Raw genomic sequence first — 26,384 nt, 5'->3', positions numbered from 1 at the left:
AGCACCATTAAAACATTATGTATTTTCTACATAGCCGTCCGTCTTGCTGGTCATAAACCAAACCAACCTCCAGCACAGTTACATCTAACTCACTTCACTTTCCCACTTTTCCCTCAAGTGGCTCTAATAACGCCGCAAAATCAACTTCCAACTTGGTGGTGAGAGAGACGGGGGTCAACGCTAATGTATTAGCCGTGGAAGTTTCCAATCACTGAAATGGCATGAAGTAAAGAGAAAGGGTCCTCACTCTACCTGGAGAGGAGGGAGTGGCCCTTCCTCCTGACTGACTGCCAACTCAAGGTAATGGAGCGAATGCCTCAGCATACTGATAAGGTTAAAGAGAGGACACGCTAAGGCTCACATTGTTATTCTTAAAATGACCAAATTAGGCTTAGACTTGTGCATTAACATTGCTTTACAGTGATGTATTCTGGCATATTCTGACAAATTTATTGAGTGTATTTGAGGTTTAATCCCTCAAGATTAAGGGCAGACTTTCTTTCGAGACTCGCCGCTTTTGTACTGACATTTAACAATGATACCAGGAGAAACACGCTGTAGGTAAGGTACATCCTTCCTTCAAACACAAAAACTCATTCAGTGATGTCGTGACTTTTACTTTTCTTGACTGGAACAATATTTGCTCAATATCACTGATTTCACGGTCACCTGAACACAACAATCTGAAGCTTGTTCTCTTGAGGTTGTCAAAATGTAAAGGAAAATCGAGAAATCTTTAACTTCAAGGGTAAACAAAGTGCGGTTTGAAACTTTTGGTCATGGCGCTACAGCAGGTGTTTGTCATCAGCTGCTAAATCAGAACCACCTGCTATGACATCACTAATTGAGACGCGGCCACGAGTGCAACATGCTTGGGAGCTTGACACAAACAGCAGCGCAACAGCAATTTGTTTTCCTGTGTGCCTCGGTGGATTTACCCTTTAATAGAATATGAAAGGTGGGTTCAGGAAAAGTAGGTGCACTAATAAATTACGACATAACTCCTGCAGTGTAGTGAATGTCACAGGTAACAGCCTATAATGTAACCAGGGCTGGGATTTTGCTCTGCAGTAAGATGTGGGTTAAAGGTTATGGAATAAATTCAGCTTGGTCTTTACTGGTATTTAAATACAAATGTGTGCAGTACATAGAATACGGACACTATCAGCCAACCAGGATGAAGGCTGTCTGCTCTGTGAACTGGGCATTCTCCCTTGTGGCTTTCTGGCTCTGGCATACTGTGAGTCCATGCTTTCATATCGACCTGATTTAAATATAAACGCCAAGCGACCGTGGCTTCATGAAAAGTCTAAAAGCTATTTTTTCTGGAGCTACTTTGAATTCTTCAAGCCTGGGACGGTTCAATGTCTGAATAAATTATGGCACTGAGCCATTTTAACTCTCCTCTCCAACCACTGACTACATATTGATGTCCCTTGTGTAGAGCGAAGGGGATTTCCACTGAATACACCCTGACCTGAATCATAGGCAGGGGGACAAAAAGCTCCTTTTTTGGGGGGGGGGTGGGCTGTAAAGTTCTGCAGTGGTGGGCATCAGGACTGTGGAGAAGGAGATGAAATATGTAACAGACTTAAATAGGACGCTGGTCAACCAAAGGCCAAGCAGGGTCGAGAACACCACTCAGAGTGCTTCTGTGAAGTGTTTAGCAAACTCTAATCTGATGCACTGTCAGAAAGTGAGACGAGAGCAACTCTGAATAAACATCACCCGCTGACCTTTACCGAGAGCAGAAGATGAAACCCAGTAGATGGATGGATTGAAAAGCACTTTAAAGCAAACGGGCATGAAAACAAAAAGCTTGCTTTGCTTTAGGGCAAAGTGGCCGACTGTCTATGTGTCTGCTTCTACGCTTATGTATATTTTTAATTAATAACCTCACAGAGCCAATAAGCAAGTATTAGCAAACCATGTTAAAATGCTACAAATCGTCTTTTGCAAAACAAAAAAAGGCCATCCCTCAGTGTCTTTAGGTTCTAAAAGTGCAGTCATATGCTGCTAGTTTGTCAGGTTTCTATTTACCACCGAGCAGGTTCATTCACAAAAGGACATGTTTGTAGAGAAATGAAAACAAGCCCTGGCTTTCTCCTCCTTTCTGTTTACAGGTTCGAAGGTGAAGTTCTTTACACAGCAGCCTCCTCTCGTAAACTGGCTGAAAATATCAAATATCACTTGACTGTCTGTGTGGCCTCTGTAGGGAAGTCTCGACCTCTTTTGATGGTGCCAGAACTATGTATCAGGGTCATCTCTCCACGATGAACTGTAAGCCTCTGCAGTTAAGGCGATCACTTCAGTCTTATTCGGCCTTGTGTCAAGTTGAAAGACCTCACAATGGCAAAGATGTTATGTGATCCAGGGTATTCTTTTTTTTTTTTTGGATTCTTTTTGTCCAGAAAAAACTGAATTCCTTATTTCTAATTTCGGTTTTATAATATTTAATTGGATTATGCAACCCTTAAATACCGTAGCGAGGAAGTTCAACTCAAATCTGTCTCCTCCATGACAAACTTCATACGTCAATCACATTAGTTTTGGTGTCGGGTATGACGTTCCATTACAGTCCCTGAGTCGAACACCAGTTGGAGAGCTGTATTCCTGCAGGGTTGCTGAATCAACTATCCTGTTTTCATTTTGAACAAGAAACAGAGAGACAGAGACGGATTCTTTTCTCCTGACAGAAAGACAATACAGACTATTTACTTGTGAGAAAGAGGAGAGGATGTCAGCCTTCCTCAAGTCCTCAGAGATGAGGCCTCCAGCAGCAGACACCTAGACACTTCAACAATAACACCAATGTGTGTGTGTGTGTGTGTGTGCGTGCTGCTCTTAGACTGTTTCCCCAGACAATGAAGATCTCAGGGAGGAGGAGGAAGAGGAGGAGGAGGAGGAGGAGGAGGAGGAGGAGGAGGAGGAGGAGGAGGAGGAGGAGGAAAGGAGTGGAGTTCACTCCCCAAATCAAACCTGACTCATCTAGGTCGAGTCTCTACTCTTGCTGAGAACCTGGAGAGTAACACAACTAGAGTGCACGCTTGCATATGTGTTAATGTGTATGCATGTGCGCAGGTGTGAATGAGCGCAGACGTGCACGTGAGCATGTTTGTGCACATGCTCCTGAAGACCGAGGCTGTTAAACAATTCAGAAACACGTGGGGTCAAGTGATCGTGCTTAGTCTCAGGGCCAGGGCTGAGTTAAGGTTCGGTTTCTCTCCTGGTTTAATTTCAGTGATTCTCAGTTTAAGTTTCCTGATGTGTCTTTTGCAATTGTAGCACAATAAATTATTCTTAAGGATTTTAGGTCATAATGTTTGATCCATTCCTCCAAAATAAAACAATCGAGTAAAAACTGGATACAAAATGGGATCAGCAGCATCATAATACCCCAACTCGATTCCCGCTCAGACCAGACTTATGGAGAGACCCCTTTGCACCGAGGCCTCCAGGGAGCTGCTAATCAGCAAACCAAACAACTCTCAGTCAACCCAGAAACAGGTCTGCAGCAGCACCCCTCCATGTAAACACCATTTTGTGTGTTTCTCCATTACGGCTGGTCTGGAGGTACCGACTCAGAGAAAAGGAGCCATAAATCTCACTCAGCCTGATATGTGGCCAAGTCGCCCATGATTAAAAACACTCCTCTGACGATGTCATGAGCCAGCCAGGAGTGGTCGAGGCTGGAGGCGCAGCCAAAATGACCAGATACATTTCATAATTTAGTTTGGTTGGCCAAACAAATTTGGGGTTGTGTAGTAAATATGAAAAACGGTGACACTGCTGAGATAAATAAAGACTTGCCCGAACCCAAACCTCTTCTCATCCATGAAACTTTAGAGCGGGAGATTTAGTCATCTTCAGGGGTGTCAGTCTGCAAAGGCTGCAATGAAGCCTGACTCAGACTGCTTCAAAAAGCTACTCAGCTAAACAATGCCATTAATATGGCTTCCATCGCGGCTCCTGAGTGGCTCATTCTATTTTGAAGAGGTTCTTGCACCCAGATAAAACGACGAATTCTGAGGGTTAACACTGAACACAGCACAAATGTTGCCCATCAGCAGCTACAGCACAAAACTGTGTGTATTGGCCTTAAGCTGCAGCATTTCAGGCAGCTCCATCTGCAGCCACAAAAGGTTTAATGCAACTTTTTCTCACACACGTTAGAACTCCCAAACACCTGTAAACAGGGTTTCATGTGTCAAATCTGCGGCGTTCCCCTTTAAGTACAAATGTAAGACCTCACACAGCAAGCTGACATAATCCCATACATTACACATGCAATATGTGGCATTTAAGGAACAATTTATAATAATTACAGTAGTTATGAGGTATTACTGTAATAGTGATATAATTACTGTGAAGATTAACTGCTTGTTTCAGCCTCTAAACTAGATTTTTCACAATGAGCAGCCATGTCTCTGCAGAAATGCTGCAGGATCACTTTATGGCACAAAGAGTTTGTGTCTTCTATCTCTAAAGAAGCCCAAACCGTCACCGACTTAATTGTCACAGCCGATGTGTGAGCCTAACTGGAAGCTGATGAGTGAGTGAACGAATTTCAGTTTCTGGCAGGCCAGACAGAATCTGAAGCATAGAGCTAATTCCACTGCAGTTTCCAGACAGCACGTACACAAAATCCATATCGCAAACATTTCAGCCATGAGAACGTCTTCCTCTGCTCTGAACAAAAACAAGCTCACTTCAGTTGCTCTTTTCAGCAAAGATGACAAATGCAAACTTCCAGCAGACTCTGCAACTTTTTTTCTGAACCCTTGATGATTTATTGGGGAAAAACAGAAAGTTATTTGGCGTGTGAGATGAGAGGAGTGCTGCGGGAGGAGTGATATGGGCACTGGTGTGAGGCCTGTGTTGTTCAACGGTTGAAAGCCGCCTGCTGGGAGCCGCCACTGAGCACATGTGCTAATCTCGAAACAGCTCACACACACTTAAACCCATTCCTGATCAGACACAAGCACATAATAGCACGTATGAGGTCAGAGAAGTTTACATGCAACAAGTCAAAGCATATCAGAGAGGCGTTCTTTGCACAACACAGAGCAGAGTGACAAAGGCAAAAAACAGAGGGAAACAACTGAGCAGCGGCGCTCGGCACTATGGCGGGAACTTTTAGGATTGTTTTAGAAAAAGTGAATACAGGATCCGAAGAAACAGATGGTACTGTGATGTGCAGGGCTCCCTGTTTTGGATATGCATCACTCTAATCTGTCACGCAGCATTATACAAGCACATGAGGTTTTCATTGGGATTCGAAGCAGGGGATGATGGGAGCAAAGCATGGTTGCAGAAAATCAAACTTTTTTTCTCAGTAGGTATGTAAAGCACCCTCTGTGGGAATAACTCATGTAATTGGGCAACAAGGTAGCATAGTGTGTGTGAAGACAGCATTATCGGTGTCACTGGTAATCACTGATAATGATTGTATGTTCCAAACAATGCTTAGATAGTGGGAGAAAGTGGTGTTTTTATGGGACTTATATGAGAGTCACAGGGTGGCCGAGAGGTCAAAGGTGCTCTGTGTGGCACTTAAACATCAACAACTCATTACTACAGTTACTCTACTCTGCTTTTTACATCACACACCCTTTGGTTGGATTTCACAGAGTAACTCTCTGTGAAGTCCTTGGCTGTGTCGTGGCACCAAAAAAGAGATTGCTTCACGTCTCAAAACAGGAAAGGGGGCGATGGTCTTTCAGTGGAAGCTTGGCTAAAGTTTCCAGAGTGTATTTCAATTGTGGATGGAAGCAATGAAAGGCCTCAGCCGATGTCCAAAGTTTCTGTTGCTCACGGCAATGGCACAACTTGACCCCACAGTAAATGTGTATGGAATGATGAAATATGCAAGTAACTTTTCAGCCATTGCACAGCACTTGAAGTACCGAAGGCCTGATCGTGTGCTGAAAAGCATGAACGTTTTTGTCGGAGTTTCTTCTTTTGCAGCTGTCCGGACACACACACATTTCCACTCGTATAAGGCTCACTCTAACTTGTGCCGTCATGCTGAGATGGAGGCTAGCAAACTATTTTACTTCTTGACACATTTGGACACTTTGGACTTTGTAGTCATCTTGAACTGCCACCCAAAGGACCATGGTCCAGGTTTGCCTCAGTCCAAAATGTGACATCCAAAGTTTTAGGTATTAGGTTAGTATTTGTTCGAGCAGCGAGGCACTGTGGTCACAGGTAAAGGTACCAATCATCAACCTGTCTCCTCTCAGGAGTTACTTAAAGAAAGTGTTAAATTGTTTTCCCAGTCACATTGTAGTGTCAAACATAACTGCTGCCTGGATTTTGTTCACAGACCATGTTTTTTTTCAGTGAATGAAGTTTGTGACAAAGTCACAGTGAGGTCGCCGCGGCAACAAAGGCACTTTGGTTAAAGTCAGTCAAAGACTGACAATTCAATTAAATGTTAAACAATACATCTTGTCTCCTGCACTTTGGACTGTGTTAAACCAAGGCCGTTTCCTCATGCCCATCAACGTCTCATACAGATGCACAAGGTACCCTTCAGCATCTGTATGAGACACTCCAGGCTGTCGACTAATCCCACTGTAAACACATCCACGGCAAAAAATCTGAGCACTCTAACATTTAACTTTGTAATGCATTACCCCCAACAATGCTTGTCAGACATGTTAATGAACAACATTTCCTCATTACTCATTACTTAGAAAACAGCATTAGGTTTTCTCATGAATGAATTTGGCTGTTCAGATTAGTTGTGTCAAATCTTAGAGACAGAGTGGAAAAAGGTTTAAAGTCAAACAATGCCACTGGTGTCTGAATCACGGACCATTCAGTGAGGCGTGTGCTGAAAGCCTGAACCAGTCTGCATCTGAAGCCTTGATCATGTCATCACCCCGGCCTAAAACGAGGAGACACCCAGAGCTGAACTGGGGACCTCCTGATCTACAGTTAAGTGCTTTACTACTGAGCTACACCCCCTGACACTGTTGCTGGGTCTGACTAGAGAGATACAATGAGACAGCTGGTGTTTGATCTCTGCTATTTGACTAAATTCCACAGGACAAAGACAATTTGGGCCAACAGCCTAAAGGGAAGTGGGCAGGGAATTCTACCCCTCTTGTCAACCTGCATCTGCTCTGCTAGAATAAGACAGCAAAAACCAAACCAGGTCCAGCGTGTTTTCCTGTAGCTCACCAAGTGTTGACAAGTCTGTGTTCAGGGTTAAAAATAAAAGGAGAAATCAGAGAAAATGTGGGGGAGTGAGTAATGTTTTCTCCTTTTTCCATTTCTGCTGCTTCCTCTAGGTGAATGAAGGCATGTCAACATGTATTAATAATTCATAGTTCAGATCTATGCCAAAAGATAGGGAGCAGCTTGTTCCTCATATCCAAACATTCTAGACTCAGAACTTCAGTCCAATATACCAACATGTGGTTTCTAAACATCTGCTTGGGTAGCGTGGAGGAAGTAAGCTGGGCAGTCGCTGCACATTGTCAAATTAATTTGCCCTTACTGCTGGCTGGGAGACGCTGTTTCATGAGAAAAAACAATGAATCAAGCAGGGTATGTGAAAATGTTTTGCTTTGATCAAAGCCATGATTGTGAGCCAAAGTAAGTACTCTGAAAGTGATCATGTTTGTGGGAAGATGAAGAGGAGTGTTCAGGGATTTCCACAGTGCTTTGGGGTGGATCGTATCTTGGTGGATCTGATGAAAAACAGGAGGAGAGGAAGGAGGGGAATGACAGACTTTCTGTGGCTGTGGCCAAGAGGATGCATCTCTCTCTCTTTCGACCATTTTCATCATTATTCATGAACACTTCACAAATATTCATTGTGCCGCCTCGCTTCCTAACTCCATGGGTTTTTGCTGCATTGTGTGTTACTTGGTGAGCAGTCCTCCGTGTCGGAGCGTGCAGCAAAAATAATCCTGTTTTGTTATTTTATCTAACACACAGCAGCGAGATCATTTCAGCTGATACCAATGGAAATCAAATTAATCGAAAAGTCTCACCTTCTAGATATTTGGGAAATGACTTGTTGCTGATACTATATCTCAACCTACAAGCTGACAACGTGATTTTGGCCTTTATTAATTTTAGGATAAAAGTGAATTTTACGACTGGATCGAAGTCAATAATCAGTGTCCACATTTGTGTATTTATGAGTGTGTGTGTGTGTGTGTGTGTGTGTGTGTGTGTGTGTGTGTGTGTGTGTGTGTGTGTGTGTGCTCATTAGCAAACACACTCACTGATAAAAATGAAAGCATTTAACCTCCGCTGTCGGCATGCATGCCCTCAACCATGCTCCCATGTTGTTTGCATGTGCATTAGCATGTGTGAATAATACCTGTCCGCCTGCATTACATGTGTCTAAACATAGGTGTTTCCAACCTCATGCGGCTACCAGCATGTGTCAGCACATGCCTGAGTGCCTTCCTCACATGTGCTTTGAAGCAGACAAACTTCACAGGTGACCTCCCTGTGGAAGACGACGAATCAGATCGGTGCAGGAGAGAGAGAGGGCGGGGGCCTCTTACAAAGGGACTAATGAAGTGGGCGGAGGAGTCGAGGGGCTGTTTGCAGGTCCACCGGGATGAAGAGCCTGGAGACAAAGAGATGCTAAACACCGCCAGCTCTTTGTGGACTTATCGTGCTGAGACCAGGAGGCATTGCCCTTGGCCAGTTTGACCCTCTTTTGACATGTCATATACAATGTAAATTAACCAGAGAGGTTCTCACTGACTAATGAGACAGAGACATGAAGACAAATATAAGTTTAAACAATTTTTGCTAATGCTAATGAAACTATTTTTCCTTTTTTCCTTAATTGGGCTCTTTTTTTTAATGTTCTGCATTTGTTTTGGGAAAGAAATACTTGCTCTTGCTGTTTTTGAATGTTTCAAAAATTGTGTTTTATCAAACTTGGTTCTGATTGTGTCAATGAAGTGACACTGAAGCTACATGCAAGTTTCTCTTGGCTGTTCTTCTTGTTCAGATGGAGGGAGACTAAAAAACCCAAGCACAGGAATTTGGTGTGAAAAGGGGAGAGAAACATAAAGCAGTTTAATGATGCCATGTTTAATGATTCCCTTTCTGTTGAATTTACATTGGAAATTCAGTAGGCCTGCAGTGAATTAGCCACCCTAAGATCACCCAAAAAAGTTCCATGGTGGACAGGATTTATCTCAGCACTATAGAAATATTTCAGCATTTACCTCGTGTTTAAACAAACTGTACATTTAGAAGATTTAGAAAGATGCCATACGTCAGACAGCCAGCCACATAATTCTGCTAAATGTCTTTCTGCTCAGTGTCTTTGGTACTGAGACGACACCAGTCAGTGCAAACAAACTCTGGCTCCATTCCCATGCTCCCTGTCACGGCTTTATGGCCAGCCACCATTTGAGGCTATTTCTGCCTGTCAGAAACTGTTAACGACTTTGTTTTCCAATCAAGACCTCGCTGCTCCCGTGTTGCTTTAAGTGTGACACAAGTGACCAGCAGAACTGATCTCAGCCCAGCTTGGGAAGTAATAAAGCAGTCAACAAACTCTCTCTCTCTCTATCAGACACACACACACACACACACACACAACTTCACATGATTCAGCTGTCTAGCTATGGCTTTATTGGGATCCTGGCAGAAGTAATAATAGGAGTAGTACTGGTAACACATTCCCAGCAGTGCTGAGTGGAGACTTTTACCACTCCAAGCACTTCACACTTCATTACCAAAACACTGCCTTCACCATTTAACAGTGCCGGCCGTTGCAATAATTAGCTATAAGAAGCCCTGGATGATATTATGACAGTACGAGAGTTTTATGACTAATATTCCCAGCGACTGTGAACCGAACGCCCACTCCTCAGCAGTTTAAACACCCACTCTGAGCACTCCCTCTCTCCCCCACTACAAGCACGAGCATGATTAAGAGTTGACATAACTAATAGCCTCTACACTAACTCAGGTAGAGGAAGGCAGTTCATAGTCTCACGAGGCCAGTGGGTTTAAAAGGGCTTTCAGTGTGCTAATGATGAACTTGCTATCGCAACATGCTCGCAGCAGAGTGTGTACTCAACTCTGGAGCTACTTTGAGAGGTATGATGCACAGTTGGAGTGCTTGGGGATCGCTGTTGAAGAAGGGTTGAGTAGATCTATGACATAAACACATCCATCCTCTCCTCTATATCCCTACACTGGCAAAGCTGTAAATTCACCCTGATAGGTCGTTTGGAACAACAGTGATTCGCTTACATAGCAACACATAGCACGCATGACACAGAGGGATGCATGAGTGAAAATCAAAGACCTAACTCGGCACATTTGATTTAATTTTTTGCTCTTGTTTAATCAGAGCTAAATAAATCTTTTGTTCTTCTTCATCCCAGTCTTTGCTGAGAGGATAAGCCTGTCCTGACAAGTGTGCCATGACGATGGATAGTGTCATGGCACTGCAGAGGAGGAAAGAGAAACCTAAAAAAAGGCTATGTCATCATCTCTTCTGGGAGCCAAATATATAAAGAGAGAGAAAGAAAAAGAAACAAAGAGAAGAGAAAATCTGAGCTCACCAATTGAGAAATTGTGGCCTGTTTCTTGGCAATTCCATTGCCTGTAATGATAAAACTCAGTGAGGAATGGGGGCTGTTTCTTATATTAATTTGGCTCTGCCGCTTTGTGTCTATAGCCCATTTGCCAACAGTCTTACCAGCAACCCCCAAGGACCCCAGAAGGTTCACCTTAGGTCCTGCCTTATTATTTCATTCGATGACCCTGTCTTGTAGAGGCTGCCTCCTAAATAACAACGTCAGCACAGGGAGGACAAAGGGAGGGGCCCTTTGTCAAAATCCAATTTAAGACCTTTGTTATTTGGTATTTTATGTAGTGTTCATGTACTGTCTGCATATTCACGAGTGAGGCTGCATTTAACCAAACTACAACAAGGTGACTGATGCACAGAAAACCTTGCTCCAGTTACATGTAGTTCTATTCCAACGTGGGAGGATGGGTGGTTGGATGGTTTCTGTGTGTCTGGGGCAATAATGAAGTAGCCACGTGCAGCCTGCTGTATTCGTGATTCAGAATTGGAGGAAACAGGGTTCTTACACAATACACAGACAACTACAGGTGGAGGGGGTCAGTGGCGGATGCAAATGTTTCCCACTAAAGATAAATCCACTATGCTGAGTTCAGCACGGGGTCAATGCCCTGTTAGCGAGAGTTTCTGTTCAAGGCTACCAACCAGTCGAGCAGGGATTGTACTGTGACAATTAGACTAAATAAGGATGAAAAGAAACAAAGGATAAAAAGAAATAAAGCTGCACTTCTTTGACTAAACTTGTCAGAACCTATACAACAATGTAGTCCCAAGCCTTGAACCATGTACTGTGAGTTAAGGGCAAAATTAATTAATTAATCACTTAAAAGTAATAGGATAGTCAGACGTTTACTGAAAGAGAGAGGGAGAGGGAGGCAGACAGAGCTGACGTGAAACAGGTTAACCATCAAACACGACCAATCAGCAGATTGCACACTGCAGCCGTTATCAACCTTGTGATTCGTACGATATCTCAGCCCCGAGATCGTACCGCATCACCTGCTTACTGCTGAAGTGAGAGATTGAAGAGGTAGTTCTGGACCACAGAGAGTTAGAGAGAGATGGGCAGATGAGAACGATAAGTATCAGTTCCTGCTATCAGACCTAGCTGCATGTGGTTCCAAACCTAAACCAAGTAGTTTATCTATAATTGGCAATCAGTGCCTTGGCAACCCACTGGGAGAGCCCAAGATGGGGTGGCAGCTTAAATCCTCAAATCTGAGACGGAGATCTTACAAAGGAAGGAAAAAAATGCTGAAAGTATACATCTTACACTATATCAGAGCAGGTGCCAATGAGAACTAATGACTTAATATGAGCACCTTTGTATTCTTAAAGAGTTTAGTGAGACATTTTACAGTCATGCTCACTGACATGTCAGTCACTATGTACACTTGTGTGCTGTCAGTGTGTCACTGTGCATCTCCTCTTCTGTTCTGACTTTTATATGGCCTTGGCTGGCGACAGGGAGCCTCCTCAGTGGCAGACCACTAAGGCAAATTGATTAAATGAAGGCCCTCCCCTTTGAAGGTGCCCCCCACCCCCAACACACACAGACAGGTAATCTCTCTAATGGCATCCTAGCAACCCTGTCACTGCAAAGCTTCAAGGACCAGGGGAGCAGAGATTCAAGGACCACAGGACCAGGTCAGTGGAGGAATGGCCAATTTGTCACAACATCGGTCTACTCTTTGGATAGAGACGCTCCAAAGTGAGATTGTCTTGGCTGGGGCTGAATTTTGTCAAAGTGGTCACAGTGTAAATGGAAAGATGGCAAGCTATCTGTAGATATTTTAGTGGGATCTGTACATTGCCAGGGGGTCAATCATGGAAGTATCGCTGCAATCACTGTGATCATCTGTCAGTGTTTTAAAGCCACTCCGCATCAATGTCAGTGTAGTTTTAACCTCTGTCAATAGCACTTGAGCTTCTCCCATTTCCTGATTGGGTATCCTGAGCAATTGCCATTGAGCATAGAACAACCTACGATTAAAAAACCCTCACAGTGAAAGAACAATCACATAAAAGTAGTAATCTATGAAAGAAGCCACACCAATGCTAGAGTCGAAGGGCAAAACAGGGTTTCTGCTGGAAACCCCTTTGACATTTAAGTGTGTGTAGGGATGTAATTCATACTGATCTGTGGGAATGGGCCGTAAACATATGATATTAACAGCTCAGGATCAATGATGCATTATGCTTTAGACACAGGAAACTGGCTTAAGGTGGCACTAAAGTCCTCCAGAACTGCCTGTGGATGGTTGAATAGCTACCACCACACCTTTCCAACATCGGATTGGGCAGGGACTGTATTCTGTAACCGTCTTAAAACGTCAACCTGACACTTACACCCACTTTACACCATGATTGGTCAGCTGTGTGGGGGTGACAACGGAGCCAGGGTTTGAAATTTTATCTTGAACTTTCTTTTTCATTACCTGCAAGCACCATTATCCCCATACTTAACCTGTACCTTCCAGTGTGGCCATTGGGAATAACTAAATGGGGGACAACAGTGCAAACTAGTTCTGCTCACGCATAACCTGACCTTTAACCAATGTGCATCCATCCATCCATTTTCTATGCCGCTTATCCCTTTCGGGGTCGCGGGGGGGCTGGAGCCTATCTCGGCTGTCAACGGGCAAGAGATGGGGTACACCCTGGACCGGTCGCCAGCCACAAGCACACAACCATACACACTCACACTCAAACCTAGGGGCAATTTAGAGTCACCAATCAACCTAATGAGCATGTTTTTGGTCTGTGGGAGGAAGCCGGAGTACCCGGAGAGAACCCACGCGTGCACGGGAAGAACATGCAAACTTCACACAGAAAGGCCCGAACCGGGAATCGAACCTGCGACCTTCTTGCTGTGAGGCATGCGCAGCCCTTAACCAATGTCCACTCACTAAAATACACTGTGAACACTGATCGTATGCTTGTGACCTCAGTGCTTCGTTCATGATTAAATGTTAATTATAGAAAAAAATAACCACAGTTAAATAACCACATAAAGACCAGATAGTCTTTTCCATTTATTCCTCTCTGTTTGTCCACAGCTGGAAGAACCAGAGAGGAAAAGTCATTAGTAGTGGACTGTCAATTGGCACAGCTGCCCTGTAATATTTTACTTTCATGAATTTCAGCCTTGAAGAGCTATTAAAACAAGGGCGTGCTGCACCATGTCAATACTTGAGAGACTGTCAAGAAAAAATAGGAAGACTTTGACAAATGGCAACCTGACAGCCACTAATACAAAATCAACTCTGGGTCAAATAAAGGGAGCCCTGTGAAACTCTTTGAGCAACAAAGAACAGAACATTCAATTTCAAAGCTACAATCACCATTAAGAACCAGTGTTAATTTAAAGTTTCAGACATTTTCTCTTACTTCTGAAAGATTAGAATTTAGTGGTGAGTAGAGGCACAGGCAGCTCCAGCGTCCGTATAATTACGGGAAAATTACATTCATTATTGTAATTTACATCTCATCTCCAATCCAATTATTAGCAGTTTGACCTGCGCGGCTCATGTTAGCATGGAAATCTAAAATGGGTTCCCAAGACGGAGGCGCGGGAGGGGTGGAGGACGGAAAGAAAGCAAAAGGGAGAGTTTGGGACTTTGGGAGTTGTAGGAGGGGAAAAAACAATCAATATGGCTCTAAAAGATGATGATTTTAAATAGCCATAATTCTCTGCCTCAGAGCGCAGCTGCCAAGGGCGCCGCTGCAACACTTTGATGTCTGATATGCAATATCGCTGCCAGTAATTTGCTCATCTCCATCTCTGGAGGGACCATCCCCTGTCTGTCTTGTTCATCTGCCTGACCGTGTGTATGAGTTGCCAGTCTGTCTGTCTGTCTGTCTGTCCGGCTGTCAATCCATCCCTTAAAATTCTTACTCACTACACACATACACAACTTTTAAAGTACTTTTGGAGTGGAAATTGTTCTCGAAAGTGGGCAAGAGTCAGTGTGCGTTTCACATAGTCTCCAAGGAACAAACATCCTGCAAACAATGCAATCTCACTTGTATGTTGTTGGTAATACCGCACTTATGTAAACTACCACAAAAGGAAACACATCATTAGCCTCACCTGCCTGATCAGAGGTCCAGCCTGTTGTCTGTCTTTGCTACCTATTTCCACTGTCATTATCTCTAAAAAAAAAAAAAAAACTGCTATAGCTGTACCCATCACCGGCACCCATACACAGTGTGTAGGAAGCAATCAGTTCTTCAGCTTTGCTGCAATTTTGTCATTATATTCCTTTGAATGCATAACGTACAATTTACAGGGCCTGCAAGAGATAGGTTTAGAAATAAGTGTTTGTGTGGGTTGGCAGGACAGATATGATATTTACTAAGTAGCGAGACCAAACACATGAGATGTTTCCTGCATTATCAGGCATTGGCACTTCTTCTCAGGGATAGACCAGCTGTTTGAGGATTTAATTGTCCACCTCGAGTGCACAAAAACTGGCTTGGGAGGGCCCTAAATAAGGTGAACCCTCCATGCGAACACTCACCCAGAGGTGGAGAGCACAGGGTGCGGGGTAGGAGCCAAATTGGGTTTGACTTCAAGGAGCCTTACTCTAGTTTGTCCAATGGAAGGATGATGTTTTAAGTCACCCCTTCATCACACATGAACAGTTTCAGAAGCTTCTCAGGTCTCCACCGTCTTTGTCTGTGAGACCAATGAGAGATGCCAATACATCTCTCAGAAAGGCGAAGCAAGTTGACAGCATGTCAGACAGCTTCAAACAAACCTGCCTTTCACGCTGCACTACTGGTTTACCTTCAGATTGCCATTGCTCTGGAACTATTTCAATACATCTCCACAGTGTAACAGGCAGGTTGAGGGAAGCTGGGCCGTGCTTTTGTGTTAGGGCAGCGGACTAAAGTCTGCTGTTCATTCATGTGCATGTGTGTGAGTCCATGCCCGTATGTGAGTTCTGGTTTGAATGCCTTAGATGTCCTTTGAAGTTTAAGACAGCTCCGCATCAGCTCACTGGTTCCACTTCACGGGACGTGAATATGTGGACATGAGCAACATCTGAGTCACTGACTTGTGTGCGCCATTTTCTCGTTGTGTGCACCGTCTGTGAGTGTGCGCATGTCCACCTTGCTCTGGCATGTGTGCTCCTACTCATGCGTGACTGAATATCCAACTGTGTCTCAATTCCTTCCGTTGTCTCAGTTTCTACCTGTCTGTCTAAGTCAGTGCGCTGCCATTCCCTGGATACGCTGAGCAGTCCTGTCAGACACTCGACTCTCACAACACACCTAAAGCATAGTAAAACTGACGATCGCCAGTGTAGGAAAAGTTTACTTTGCTGCCTTTTGGTATTATTTCAATCAGGTTTCCACCATGTTGTGTTGCTGGAGCGCATCGCAGCAATGCTAGTACACCTTTTTTGTCCAAGTGAAGAAATAGAGTATTTGCATTTTGCATAGAAATTGGAGTGTTTCATGCAAGAGAGCAAGTAAAAACTAATCGAATGGTCTAAGTTGGAACATTGACATTTAAGGTGTGCAATTGTTTCACCATGTCAACTCATGGGTTGAGTAACATGCAAGAAAACCTTCCACCTTAACAGTTGCTGGTAGCTGCTGGTCCTCAGTTACAGTCGACTGTATGGAAACTTGCCACAGTAGGAACTGTGGTTACATAACCTTTGAAACAAGCCACAACTTAACCATACAAGTCATGAGGTGAGCAACGGTACTTAAACAAATAGCACTACACCTCTGCTATCCAGTTCCAAGTTCCAGGCTGGTCTTCATACCATTAACACACACAAAAATGTAAGTATGGGAATAAGTCCACAATGTGGTTTGCCTTCAGTTCATCTGGTTATGGTCGGCTTCCTGAAGCAACTATTAACTTTCAGACGTCAGCTTTCGTGTCCCTGACCTTTAAAAACTGGAGGCATAGATTACCTGCTCATCCACCACAAAGCACAGAGCAGTGTTGAAGGTGCTAGTCATGCTGATGCTAATTTTAACTTTTTTCATGGTGTACTGTGCTTCCTACAATGTCCATCGCTTTTTGCTAAAAGGTAGGAAATTCACTTCAAGCTCCCTGATATGCCTATAATGTTAGCTGCAAGTAAGGTGTTTTTTTATTTAAGTTTTTCATATTTTTGTTAGATTGTTAGCTATATTAATAGCATATAAATAGCTAAAGTTATTGAACATAGTATTAAATGGATAATTGAGTTGTGCACCTTGAATATTTATTAACAGAACAACGATGATAGCTTTTTCATTGCACTCACTGGATCGAAGAGCGGTTGGGGTGACCTCGATCTCACTGTTGGCCTGGTAGGGCTGGAAGGCCGACGCGGAACTGATGTCACTGGCGAAGGGTTCAGGACTCTGCGTACCTGTGGAGCTGGCACTGGTACCGTCACCTCCATTGTGAGGATCCTGCTCTTCATATACTGCTACCAACTGGGGAGAGAGGGAAAAACGTGTGTTTGAGTATGAGTGTGTCTTTTGGGGGATAAAGAGAGACAGACATGTCACCAGTATCTACATATGCAGTAAATATGGGTTTGTATGTCTAACTTTGTGTGAATGCAGGAATGTGCATGTGTCCAGACCCATATACATGAATGGGCACACGTGTACTGTATACAAGGCTGTGTATGGTTTGTAATTTCACATTCAGGTAATCTGCTTCAGCCCAAATCTCTCTCTCTCTCTCTCTCTCTCTCTCTCTCTCCAATCTAATCTTGCAACATCTGCAGTCATGTAGCGCAGGGTGTTTTGGGTTGCCAGGTCTGGCTCCCACGGCGAGCAGCTGCTCCATTCCCACAAAGGTGATACGTTGCCACATTTCCCCGGCCAGATAGGGAGAACTCCCCCCAGCATCCCATAATTATCAGTCTCACACACACTGCTCATCACTACAGCCAACTTGCCCACTTAACAACAGAGAGACAGCAGCCTGGATTACGGCGAGAGAAACACTACGCTCTGTCTCCTCTTTCACTGGGATAAAGAAAATCAGATCAGCCGATGCTGATTGACTAAATGCAAGTCAAGACTTATTCTCAGGCTCCTGGACTGAGACACACACATAGAGAGAAAGACAGGAAGAGAGCAGTGAAAGCATACAGCCTGTAGTGGTGGTACAGAAGCAGCAGTGCCAAGTGGTTTTCATTGCCAGCACAACCTGTTACTAAACCTCTCACTGGAAGATTAACCTCTTATTCCATCCATACAGAAGAATCATACAGCGGCAGCCTAATGCACACCATGCTATACAGAACAATAGTATGTATATTACGGACTTGAGACAAGTTCCTTTTAATGCTTTTGTGCTACCTGCAAATCTATGTAATGGAAGGCCATGGATGTGGAGAGAGCAACCAACAAAGAAAGCATCAGTCGCCGTCGGGAGCAAACAGCTTTCATGTATCCCGTATCGTATTTGTCTGAGGGTGAAAATAACAGTGTTTTTGAATGTATTTACTGTTTTTCTTCACCCCAACGCAAGTAAATCTGCATTTAAACAAGTTTAGAAGCCCCTGCTCTCTTTTTTGATTTAATTCATATGCAGAGGATGATGCTTAAGTGTGTATGTTTCTGTATCTGCGTCTGAATTTACGGCGGTCTGTGAGTATGCCCGTGTGGTTTACCGTTGCCGTAATTCACGGCGACATCGCTCATGCTGGCTTTGCACAATTAAAGCAGACAGTTTTTTTTTTTTTTTTTTTCCCTAAGATGTTTCCTCGCATCTCAGCACTATCTCCGAGACATGCTCTATCACTGAAGGCTTCGCCCATTTTACTCTAATCACGTTCCATTCCGATCTTGAAATTACATTCCTCAGGTTGTAAGGGTTTATCACAGATTTGCTTGGTGCACCAGAGAGGCAATCAAAGAGAGAGATCGGGTGCTAGAAAATAAGAAGGTCTTAATACTACAAATCAGGCGCTTTGAGGAGGTGATTTTCCAAAGGTCTGATTATTGGTAAATGTGCACATTCACGTGTTAAGGCATGAAAGGATACTTTGCTTTGTGTTTAAGGGCAAACGCTGTCAACTAGAGATATTCATACTGGCAAATATAATCTGCCTTATTTTTGTATCTTATACTTTGATATTCGGATTCTTTGCAAGCTGTTAAAACTTCTTTCATGAAGTGGAGAATATGTCTGTGTTTGAAGGATGAAATTACGTTTAGGCTGAAAAGTTCTGTAATGACGACGATGAAAGGAACGGCCATGTGAAGATGCCGAGGCGGCTGTGAACACAGGCCAGAGTGAAGAGTTGTCCCCAGAGGTACTTATGCTGCCCAAGAGCACGCACAAGCCAATGAATCATTAGCGACAACGTAATCAGGCCTCCCATTCATATGTTGCTGGGAGTATTGAGCAACCCGACAAGCCTTCTGTGTGCCAGCTGCCCATTTAGAGAAGTGGTGAATACTGTTGCTGGTGTCGCGGCAAGGCGTGATTCATTTTTTAATACATCCCAAATCCCTCTAATTAGGTCCACTTTGCTATGCCTTGCATCCTTTCACCAGACACTCCAGAGCACTCTGTGGGTATCTGACATATACAGCTGAAATCATCCACACACCCTCCATTTCATAATCAAATGGGTCTGGATTTATCTCGCATTCAATATTTATGCACTCTCGAAAGTGCTTGTTCGCCCCCTAAACCCAAAGAGACATGAAAAGTTCCCACTGTTCAGAGAGCTGATTCCCCTTTCAAAGGCACTTCTTTTTTCTCCTTTATTGCTTCTTTTTTCTGTTCTTTTGATCTGTTCACCTCAGATTCACACGACATTTAGGTTCAATTAATCCCTCACAAAAGTTTTGAAAGGTGTGTGCAGCAGGCTTGTCTATTTCAAGTCGTGAGACAAAAGCACTGACGTATATCGAATTAGTATCAGTTAACCATGAGTATAATTTACCAATCTGAACTATAAAAGCAAAACAACCAGCTTCTAACCAAAATAAAAGGCTTCTGTCTGGATTCCATAGTGTGCTTATCTAGCAGGTCCACTTATGACAGAGGTGCCAGCGTTGCCTGTAGCCAGTTGTTTGTGTTGTGACCTAACAGGGATGGAAGAAAGAGCTGGAAAGGACATAAACCTCCCTGTTTGACTGAAACACTTATCATCAACACACATCTGCAGAGTATCTTTGGAGGAGGCATGGGCTGCCAGATTATTGAGAAGTGCCCCATGAAGCCCCCTCCTCAGCTCGCCTCTCCCCGAGCTCTTCCCATCGTCATTCTGTCCTCTGCCTGTGCTGTGGAGAAGGGGGGCACTCTTGGCCAGAGAGAAAACTGACACAATTCTCGCTATTGACGGGACTGAGCTCAAGCTGCAACGCAGCAAAAGCCATCACACAAACACTTTTGCCTCCGTCTGGGAATTGGTCACAGCCACTTTAGAACTGAGACGATTTCACGTTTCAGTTTTTTTATTCTCACACTTTCCCCTGTGGCTGCTGTGCAGCGGGCGTCAAGTTGTATTCAGAAGTTTTTCAAAAAGAGAAAAAGTTTCTCAGTAATGCACAAACGGGAACGGCGTGGCTAATTGTCAAGTGGCGTAACAGCTGAGGACTCAGAGTGGAGGGACGGAGGGAGGGAGAAGGAGAAGCTTAAAAAGCCCCTGAATAACAAGATGCTACATCCTCCAATAAAACACAGCGATATCAAAACCAAAGGTGGGAAAAGAGGAATGAGAGAAGGAAAGCACATGACAGGGTGTGAGTTGAAGAAACGTTCCAGTTTCCAGTCTCAGGATAAACTCTGGAGCGATTTGAAAAACCTATTTAGCTCCTACCTGCTTCAGTTGAGAGAAGCGAGGAGAAGAGAACAACTGACTGAGTCTTATTTCATGGGCCTCTCTCTCTCCAGCAGGGAGCTACAACATCGCTGCTGCCTTAAGCCCCTGGAGCAAGGCTGACACTCATCCACTCTCAGCCGGTTCCACTGACTGTCACAGCAGCTGCCAATCAACCGCTATCTACCTGGAAGCCTGAGGGCTGCTGGAGAGAGGCGAGAGCAGAGGATGGAGGGAGATGATGATGAAGGGGTGAGACTGGGGGGGGGGAGAGGAGAGGAAGTGAAAGGAAAAGAGAGAGAAAGTCGGATGAGGGCAGACACTCTCTGCAGCCGAGGTACAGGCTGTACTTGGGATTCAGCATTTCCATATCTGTAACAGAGAGAGCAGGGAGACAGGGCACCGAAAAACAGAATCTCAGGGATGCCTTTCATGTTGGCCTCCTTTGATCTCTTTCCGGCTTTTGGCAGCAAGGGTGGAGTAGAAGAGGAGACGGAGAGGAAGCAACTGACGAGGGGATAAGGAGCTGTTTTGACAACCTCTCTCCATCTCTTTTCTCTCTTCTCCATCCCCACCACCACCAACACCACCACCACACGCACCCCTCCATCTCCAGTGCCTCTGATCTGCCGGGAAGCCCGGACATTAGGATTGGCACTGGTACAAAACAGCCGTTGCGAAGCGTTCGCCAAGGGAAGACGCAAGACAACAGAGGATATTAGCAGTCAGGGGGCAGCGCTGGCAGTGCCACCAGAGACATGTAATACCTGCCCCGTGATGCTCTGACGCTAATCCATATCTGCCACGACAGCTTTTTCACAGCTGAGTGGAAGGGACGGCTGACATGAGTCAACCCGCGGGAAACCTGTCCGCTCAATCCACACCTTCAATTAAAGAGAACATCCAAAGTCGTGCCAGGCGACGTCCTGCTGTGAATATTTATTGCTGCGCAAAAAGTCACCCCTCGCAGGCAGGATTAATACTTATTCATTTGCCTGTCACACTCTTTTCTTTTCCCTTCCAATCTAAAGGCGGAAATTCAGTGTTTTACTAATAAGCAGTGATTATAACTTGAAGAATAGGCGGATAAGATGAATTTATAGAGTGGCATTTACTCCCCCTTGTTCCTTCACTTCTATTTGTGCGACAATGGTTCTGTCGAAATCTCTTCAAGCTGATTTGAGATGACTCATAAAGGAATGACACATTGGTCACTGACTTTATTGGTATGATAAATAAGTTGTGTTAAGCTATGCAGTGCTGAGGTAACTTTCACACACTGTCTCTGCTAGAAAACACACACAAACCCACGCACACACACAAACAGTGCAGGTTTCATCTCCCCTCCCTATCATCTATCATCATTTCATTGCATGGGCACCAGGGGCGCAAAGTTATTACAGGTACAGTAGCGGTGGAAACTGTGAAAGCCACTTACTCTATAAGAAACTCCAAGAACTCCAAACTTGTTGAGTAATAGCCATGAGGCGCTATCCTTCATCCACACACCACCCATCTATCCATCCAGCTGTCCATACCCATCCATTTGCCCCCTTCGACACCCGCCATTTATCAGTCATGGATCCTTTCAGCATCCATCAAAGAGTAAGATTTTTGATCGTCTATCGGTATGCAGAGGGATCAACTCAACACAGCCCTGATGTGACAGAGTCCTCACTGTAGTGACATTACATGGTGTTTTCATTTCCCTTTAATAACGCGACCTTTGCTTGCAACTTTTTCACAACCTTCGGCAACATCACCATAGAAAAACCCTCCTTTTACTGCAGAGTTATCAGAGTTTTCAATATTTCATCCTTTCCTCCCGTCCATTATTTCTCACACACCGAGAGTCGAGCAAACCAACAAAGTGCTTAGTCCTGTATTTTTCCTGCTCATTAAGACCATCAAATATTCAGAGAATAGGTCTCGAGCACTCTGGCCTGCCATCACTAGCATTCCAAATAACCCTCACATGGCACCCCGCAGCGCCTTAGAAACATATGCATATTTCAGGTGCTGTCACATGGGGTTGATGCAACGGACGAGCGCCGCTAAGGCTTGCTAAGGCGAGGCCTGAAGTGATGACACACGCCGCAAAGCAAATGTAATGCGCAAAGATGCTGCGACACATGGAACACATCCTCCCATTTAAGACAGCAGTGGTGTGCGAGGGCAGCGGAGGAGGGCGGCGGGGGGAGTTTATACGCCGGCGAGCGCTACGATGACAGGCTTAAAGAATCTAATCCCCAAACAAGCAAACGCAAGTCCTGAGATTGGTTTACGCTGCTGTTCTGGCTGAAACATTAAGTCATCGTTTCTTACACTTTTTAAAGCAAAGCAGCTCGCGAGGTACATTCACTGAAGGAAGAAGAAAAAAAAAAATAAGGCGTTAAAGAAAGAATGGGTGACGAGGCAGTGAGAAAATATACAGAGCAAGCAAAGTTTAACCAGATTAGAGACTCATCCCTTTCAAATCCACTCGGCCAAGTTCGCGGCCCTGCCTTTGAAGTTTTCCTCCTGTGTTGGGGGAAATGAATTCACACATATTAGGGCACCCTGTGCGAGCGCTACCTACGCAGTGCTGACAGAAGGGAAAATTCCTACCACACCCCCATCGCTCTCTGCAGTGTATATTAATACCTTACAAGCCGTGGTCATGTGTACAATTCCACCCAATTCAGCCTTGGGAAGTACATTTTTTTTGAAGGCACACAAAAGACTTGCACTGGCTGAAACTTAACAGCAAGACAGGGGAAGGGGTAGAGGAGGGGGGGGAGCCAGGGAGGGAAAAATGATGACATATTCATGAAAGCAATTAGGGTGGGTGTCCATAAGAGAGCAGAAACATGATGAGCATCTTACGACCTCCGTGGGCTAAATTACCATCAATCACCTGACAATAATTAACGCTGCACAGCCACGTGAAATAATGCTGAACTAATCAACACGTCTACATCTTAAACGTAATCACATGAGTTATCCTATTCCATCCAGGTAAACACAAACGCATTCATTTTCCAAGTTTCAATCCACTTTGTATGTTGTCTTGTACCTTTGGGCTGAATGCACAGAAAGCACAGGATGAGCTAATCGTTTGTTTATGATATCCTCTATTGATTTTCATGCCACCTTATATTCATTTTGCTGTCTCAACAGAGTTGTTGGGGGCACCTTGAGGTGTTGCACCCACAGACTGGTCTTTAAGAAATCTAATCAATTCAATGAACCTATCTGCTCCCCAGTCTTCATCCAGCCCAGCCCAACCTCGCCGCACACTCGATCTAATAATGCCATTCCTCCCCTGCTCTGATTCACATGCAAAACAACAACTGCCTAGGGGCTGCAGTCACAAATACACACACACATAGGTAAGGAGTACATGGGCGCACCCACACTTAAACTGCAAATGCACACAAAAGCACAAAAAGTCACAGTTTGTGTATTAGTATTCCTCTCCCAAAGTGGTGGCATTAGAAAAACCTATATTCTGACAGTGCCTTTCAGAGGGAAGTGCCCTTCAATCTTTCATTGGTTATGCACAAAGCCAGGAGAGAGTAATTAAAAACTCCACATCCAGGGACCTCGGCACAGAAAGAGAGAGAGGGCCAGAAGAAAAAAGGGAACGCTTCAAACATTTCGGGCCTCCCTGGTGGAAAGAGATGGAGGGAATGAGCAGCAGAAAGTGGAGTGGAGCAGACAGAGAGGGAGGGCTGTATCCTTGACAAGGCCATACATCCTCTGTAGTCACGAAAGATGGAAATCAGGTAGTTTATACCTTCAACAAGGCCAAACCCGATCATTAAGCAGAAGAATTTAAGCATTCGGATTGTAGGCTTATGCACGCTGGCCCTAATTATGTGAGCATTGTCTGTCTCAGGGTGTTGGTGAAAAGATCTAGAGGAAGCCCTTTATCTTTGATTCTTAGAGGATGACACCAAGAGCTCACATGTAACACAGATAGGTTGGAGTGTGTAATAGAAGCAGCACTGTTGACAATAATAAGAGACACCTCAAAACACAAAAATTGATCTTGAAAGCCAAGGTGTAGGTTTTTACTTTGATTTCATTCTGTGTGTTAGGTTTACCTTCTCGGTTTTGGTTTCGAGGGCTTCCTGCCTGAGAGTAATCTATTTTTTAAAAAGAGATTTTTGCAGGATCAACAATGGCCAAACAAAACTCTCCACTGCCAAGACAGATTCAAGCAGAAATCTCAACCCACAGTCACAGCATAGATCAAAAGACAATTCCAATCTGACACAAGAGATTGAGATTGACTTCCAGGCTTTGAGGTGCATATACTGTTCCCAATTTAGGGAGTTGGTCTCCCTCTTGGGTGGCCTTTGCCCTGTCACCTGCGATGGCCCCGGGTAAGCTGCCAGATAGCCCGGGGCCATGAACCAGCAACAGAGGCTGTATGTGTGCACAGACTACTTTACATGCAAAGAGAGGCACTTTGAACTTGTGAAAGAGGCCTCAAATCAAATTCCTCAATGTGCTCCATGAGTGGGAAAGCAACACCTGATTTGGAATACTTTAACAATTTCATGTGTTTTGATGCTCTGAGCTGTGTACTCAACTGTAATTTAATGATGAAATTTAAGAAAGCATTCTACTACAAAGAAGGAATAAAGTTACATTCCTTATTAAGAAGTAGGAGAGGTTTCATCTCTGTTACTTCAGTTTTGACAATTCTTTTTTAATCTGTCTCTCACAAATGGTCAAACTTTATAGAAGCGAAACACTAAATCACTGGATTTGGGACTGTAAAATATGACGATGGCTTGCATTCTTCCGCAAGGATGCAAGCAGGAAATCTGCATGACACAAACAAACATGAAAGAGAGTGAACGTGACCCCGAAGGGGGTAATTCTGAACTCCAACCAGCCAAAAAAACAAACAAACAAGGAGCTCAGACTGGAACAAGGGGGTACTTCTGTCACATGGTTGTGGTTTGAGAATGGAAAGTCTGACATGGACATACATACACTGAAAACGATGCTGCAGATTGGTCCCCACGACAGACTCAACCAACATGAACATAATATTTCAGATTTTGTTGCACAAAGGTTCTCAATAAAAGGCGAACAGTGTACCTTTTATATGCTGACTATATAATTCAGAATGTAATAAGAAATAGGTCTTTCCAAGTGATCATTTCACTTCTTTATTGAATTTACACAAAAAATGTGCTTTATCCTGATATGTCTCATTATCTGAACATCAAATGACGTATCGGGATATGAGATTTTATGTCATATTGCATAGCTGTCACTGCTTCTACTCTACTTTCTATTGACTGAAAAGAATTCCTGAGAATGTAAACAAAAAACAAACAAACCAGTTTTACTGTTTTGTTATGTTGCTGAGCTGCTGGTGCTCTTTTCACGGGCCACAGCGAGGGCAGCTGGACAATGTCTGAGTGAAGCCTAATACCTATTTCTCTTCCAGGCAGTAATACTGATACAGCAGGCACAGATTGAGGTAAAAAAAAAAAAAGGTAATTGAACACCTGTGGTATTTAAAGCACACACACAGTCTGGTTACAATATCCCTACCTGTCTTTTAGCTGAGCAGCTGCCAGTGTTGGGCCACTAAGCCAGGCAGTTTGTCAATGAGTCTGTCAGCAAATGAGTAAGTCGACACTAAGCTACTGAGCCATTCAACTAGTCGGTCAGCCAAGAACCAGTTAGTCAGCCAATCAGTCGACGCATTAGCTAATACATCAGAAACTGGTTTAATAGCGTCAGCCAATCAAGTGTCAAGCCAGCCAGTAAGCCAACCAGTGACCGAGTCATCCAATCAGCCAGCAAGGAGATGGCCAAGTGGAGCTAAACACCCCACTGTTGGCAGAGTAGAGGCAGAGCCAAAGCCCACAACACACACACACACACACACACACACACACACACACACACACACACACACACACACACACACACACACACACACACACACCCAACTAGCCAGTGGGGACAGCACTGTC

General features: G+C 44.2%; 1 protein-coding gene across 2 annotated transcripts in view; it reads right to left on the bottom strand.

Moving 5' to 3' along the window:
* LOC139346829 (partitioning defective 3 homolog) overlaps window positions 1-26,384 on the bottom strand; it is a 314,486-nt gene that overhangs the window by 198,635 nt on the left and 89,467 nt on the right. For both annotated transcript variants that reach the window (XM_070986146.1, XM_070986145.1), the window contains exon 3: window positions 16,867-17,041. In XM_070986146.1, the coding sequence (XP_070842247.1) occupies window positions 16,867-17,041 (175 nt within the window). The remainder of the gene's footprint in view (window positions 1-16,866; window positions 17,042-26,384) is intronic.

Source organism: Chaetodon trifascialis, chromosome 18, assembly GCF_039877785.1.
Source record: "Chaetodon trifascialis isolate fChaTrf1 chromosome 18, fChaTrf1.hap1, whole genome shotgun sequence".
Classification (NCBI taxonomy): Eukaryota; Metazoa; Chordata; class Actinopteri; order Chaetodontiformes; family Chaetodontidae; genus Chaetodon; species Chaetodon trifascialis.
The sequence above is the reverse complement of the archived record's forward strand: the minus strand, read 5'-3'. Positions and strand labels throughout refer to the sequence as shown.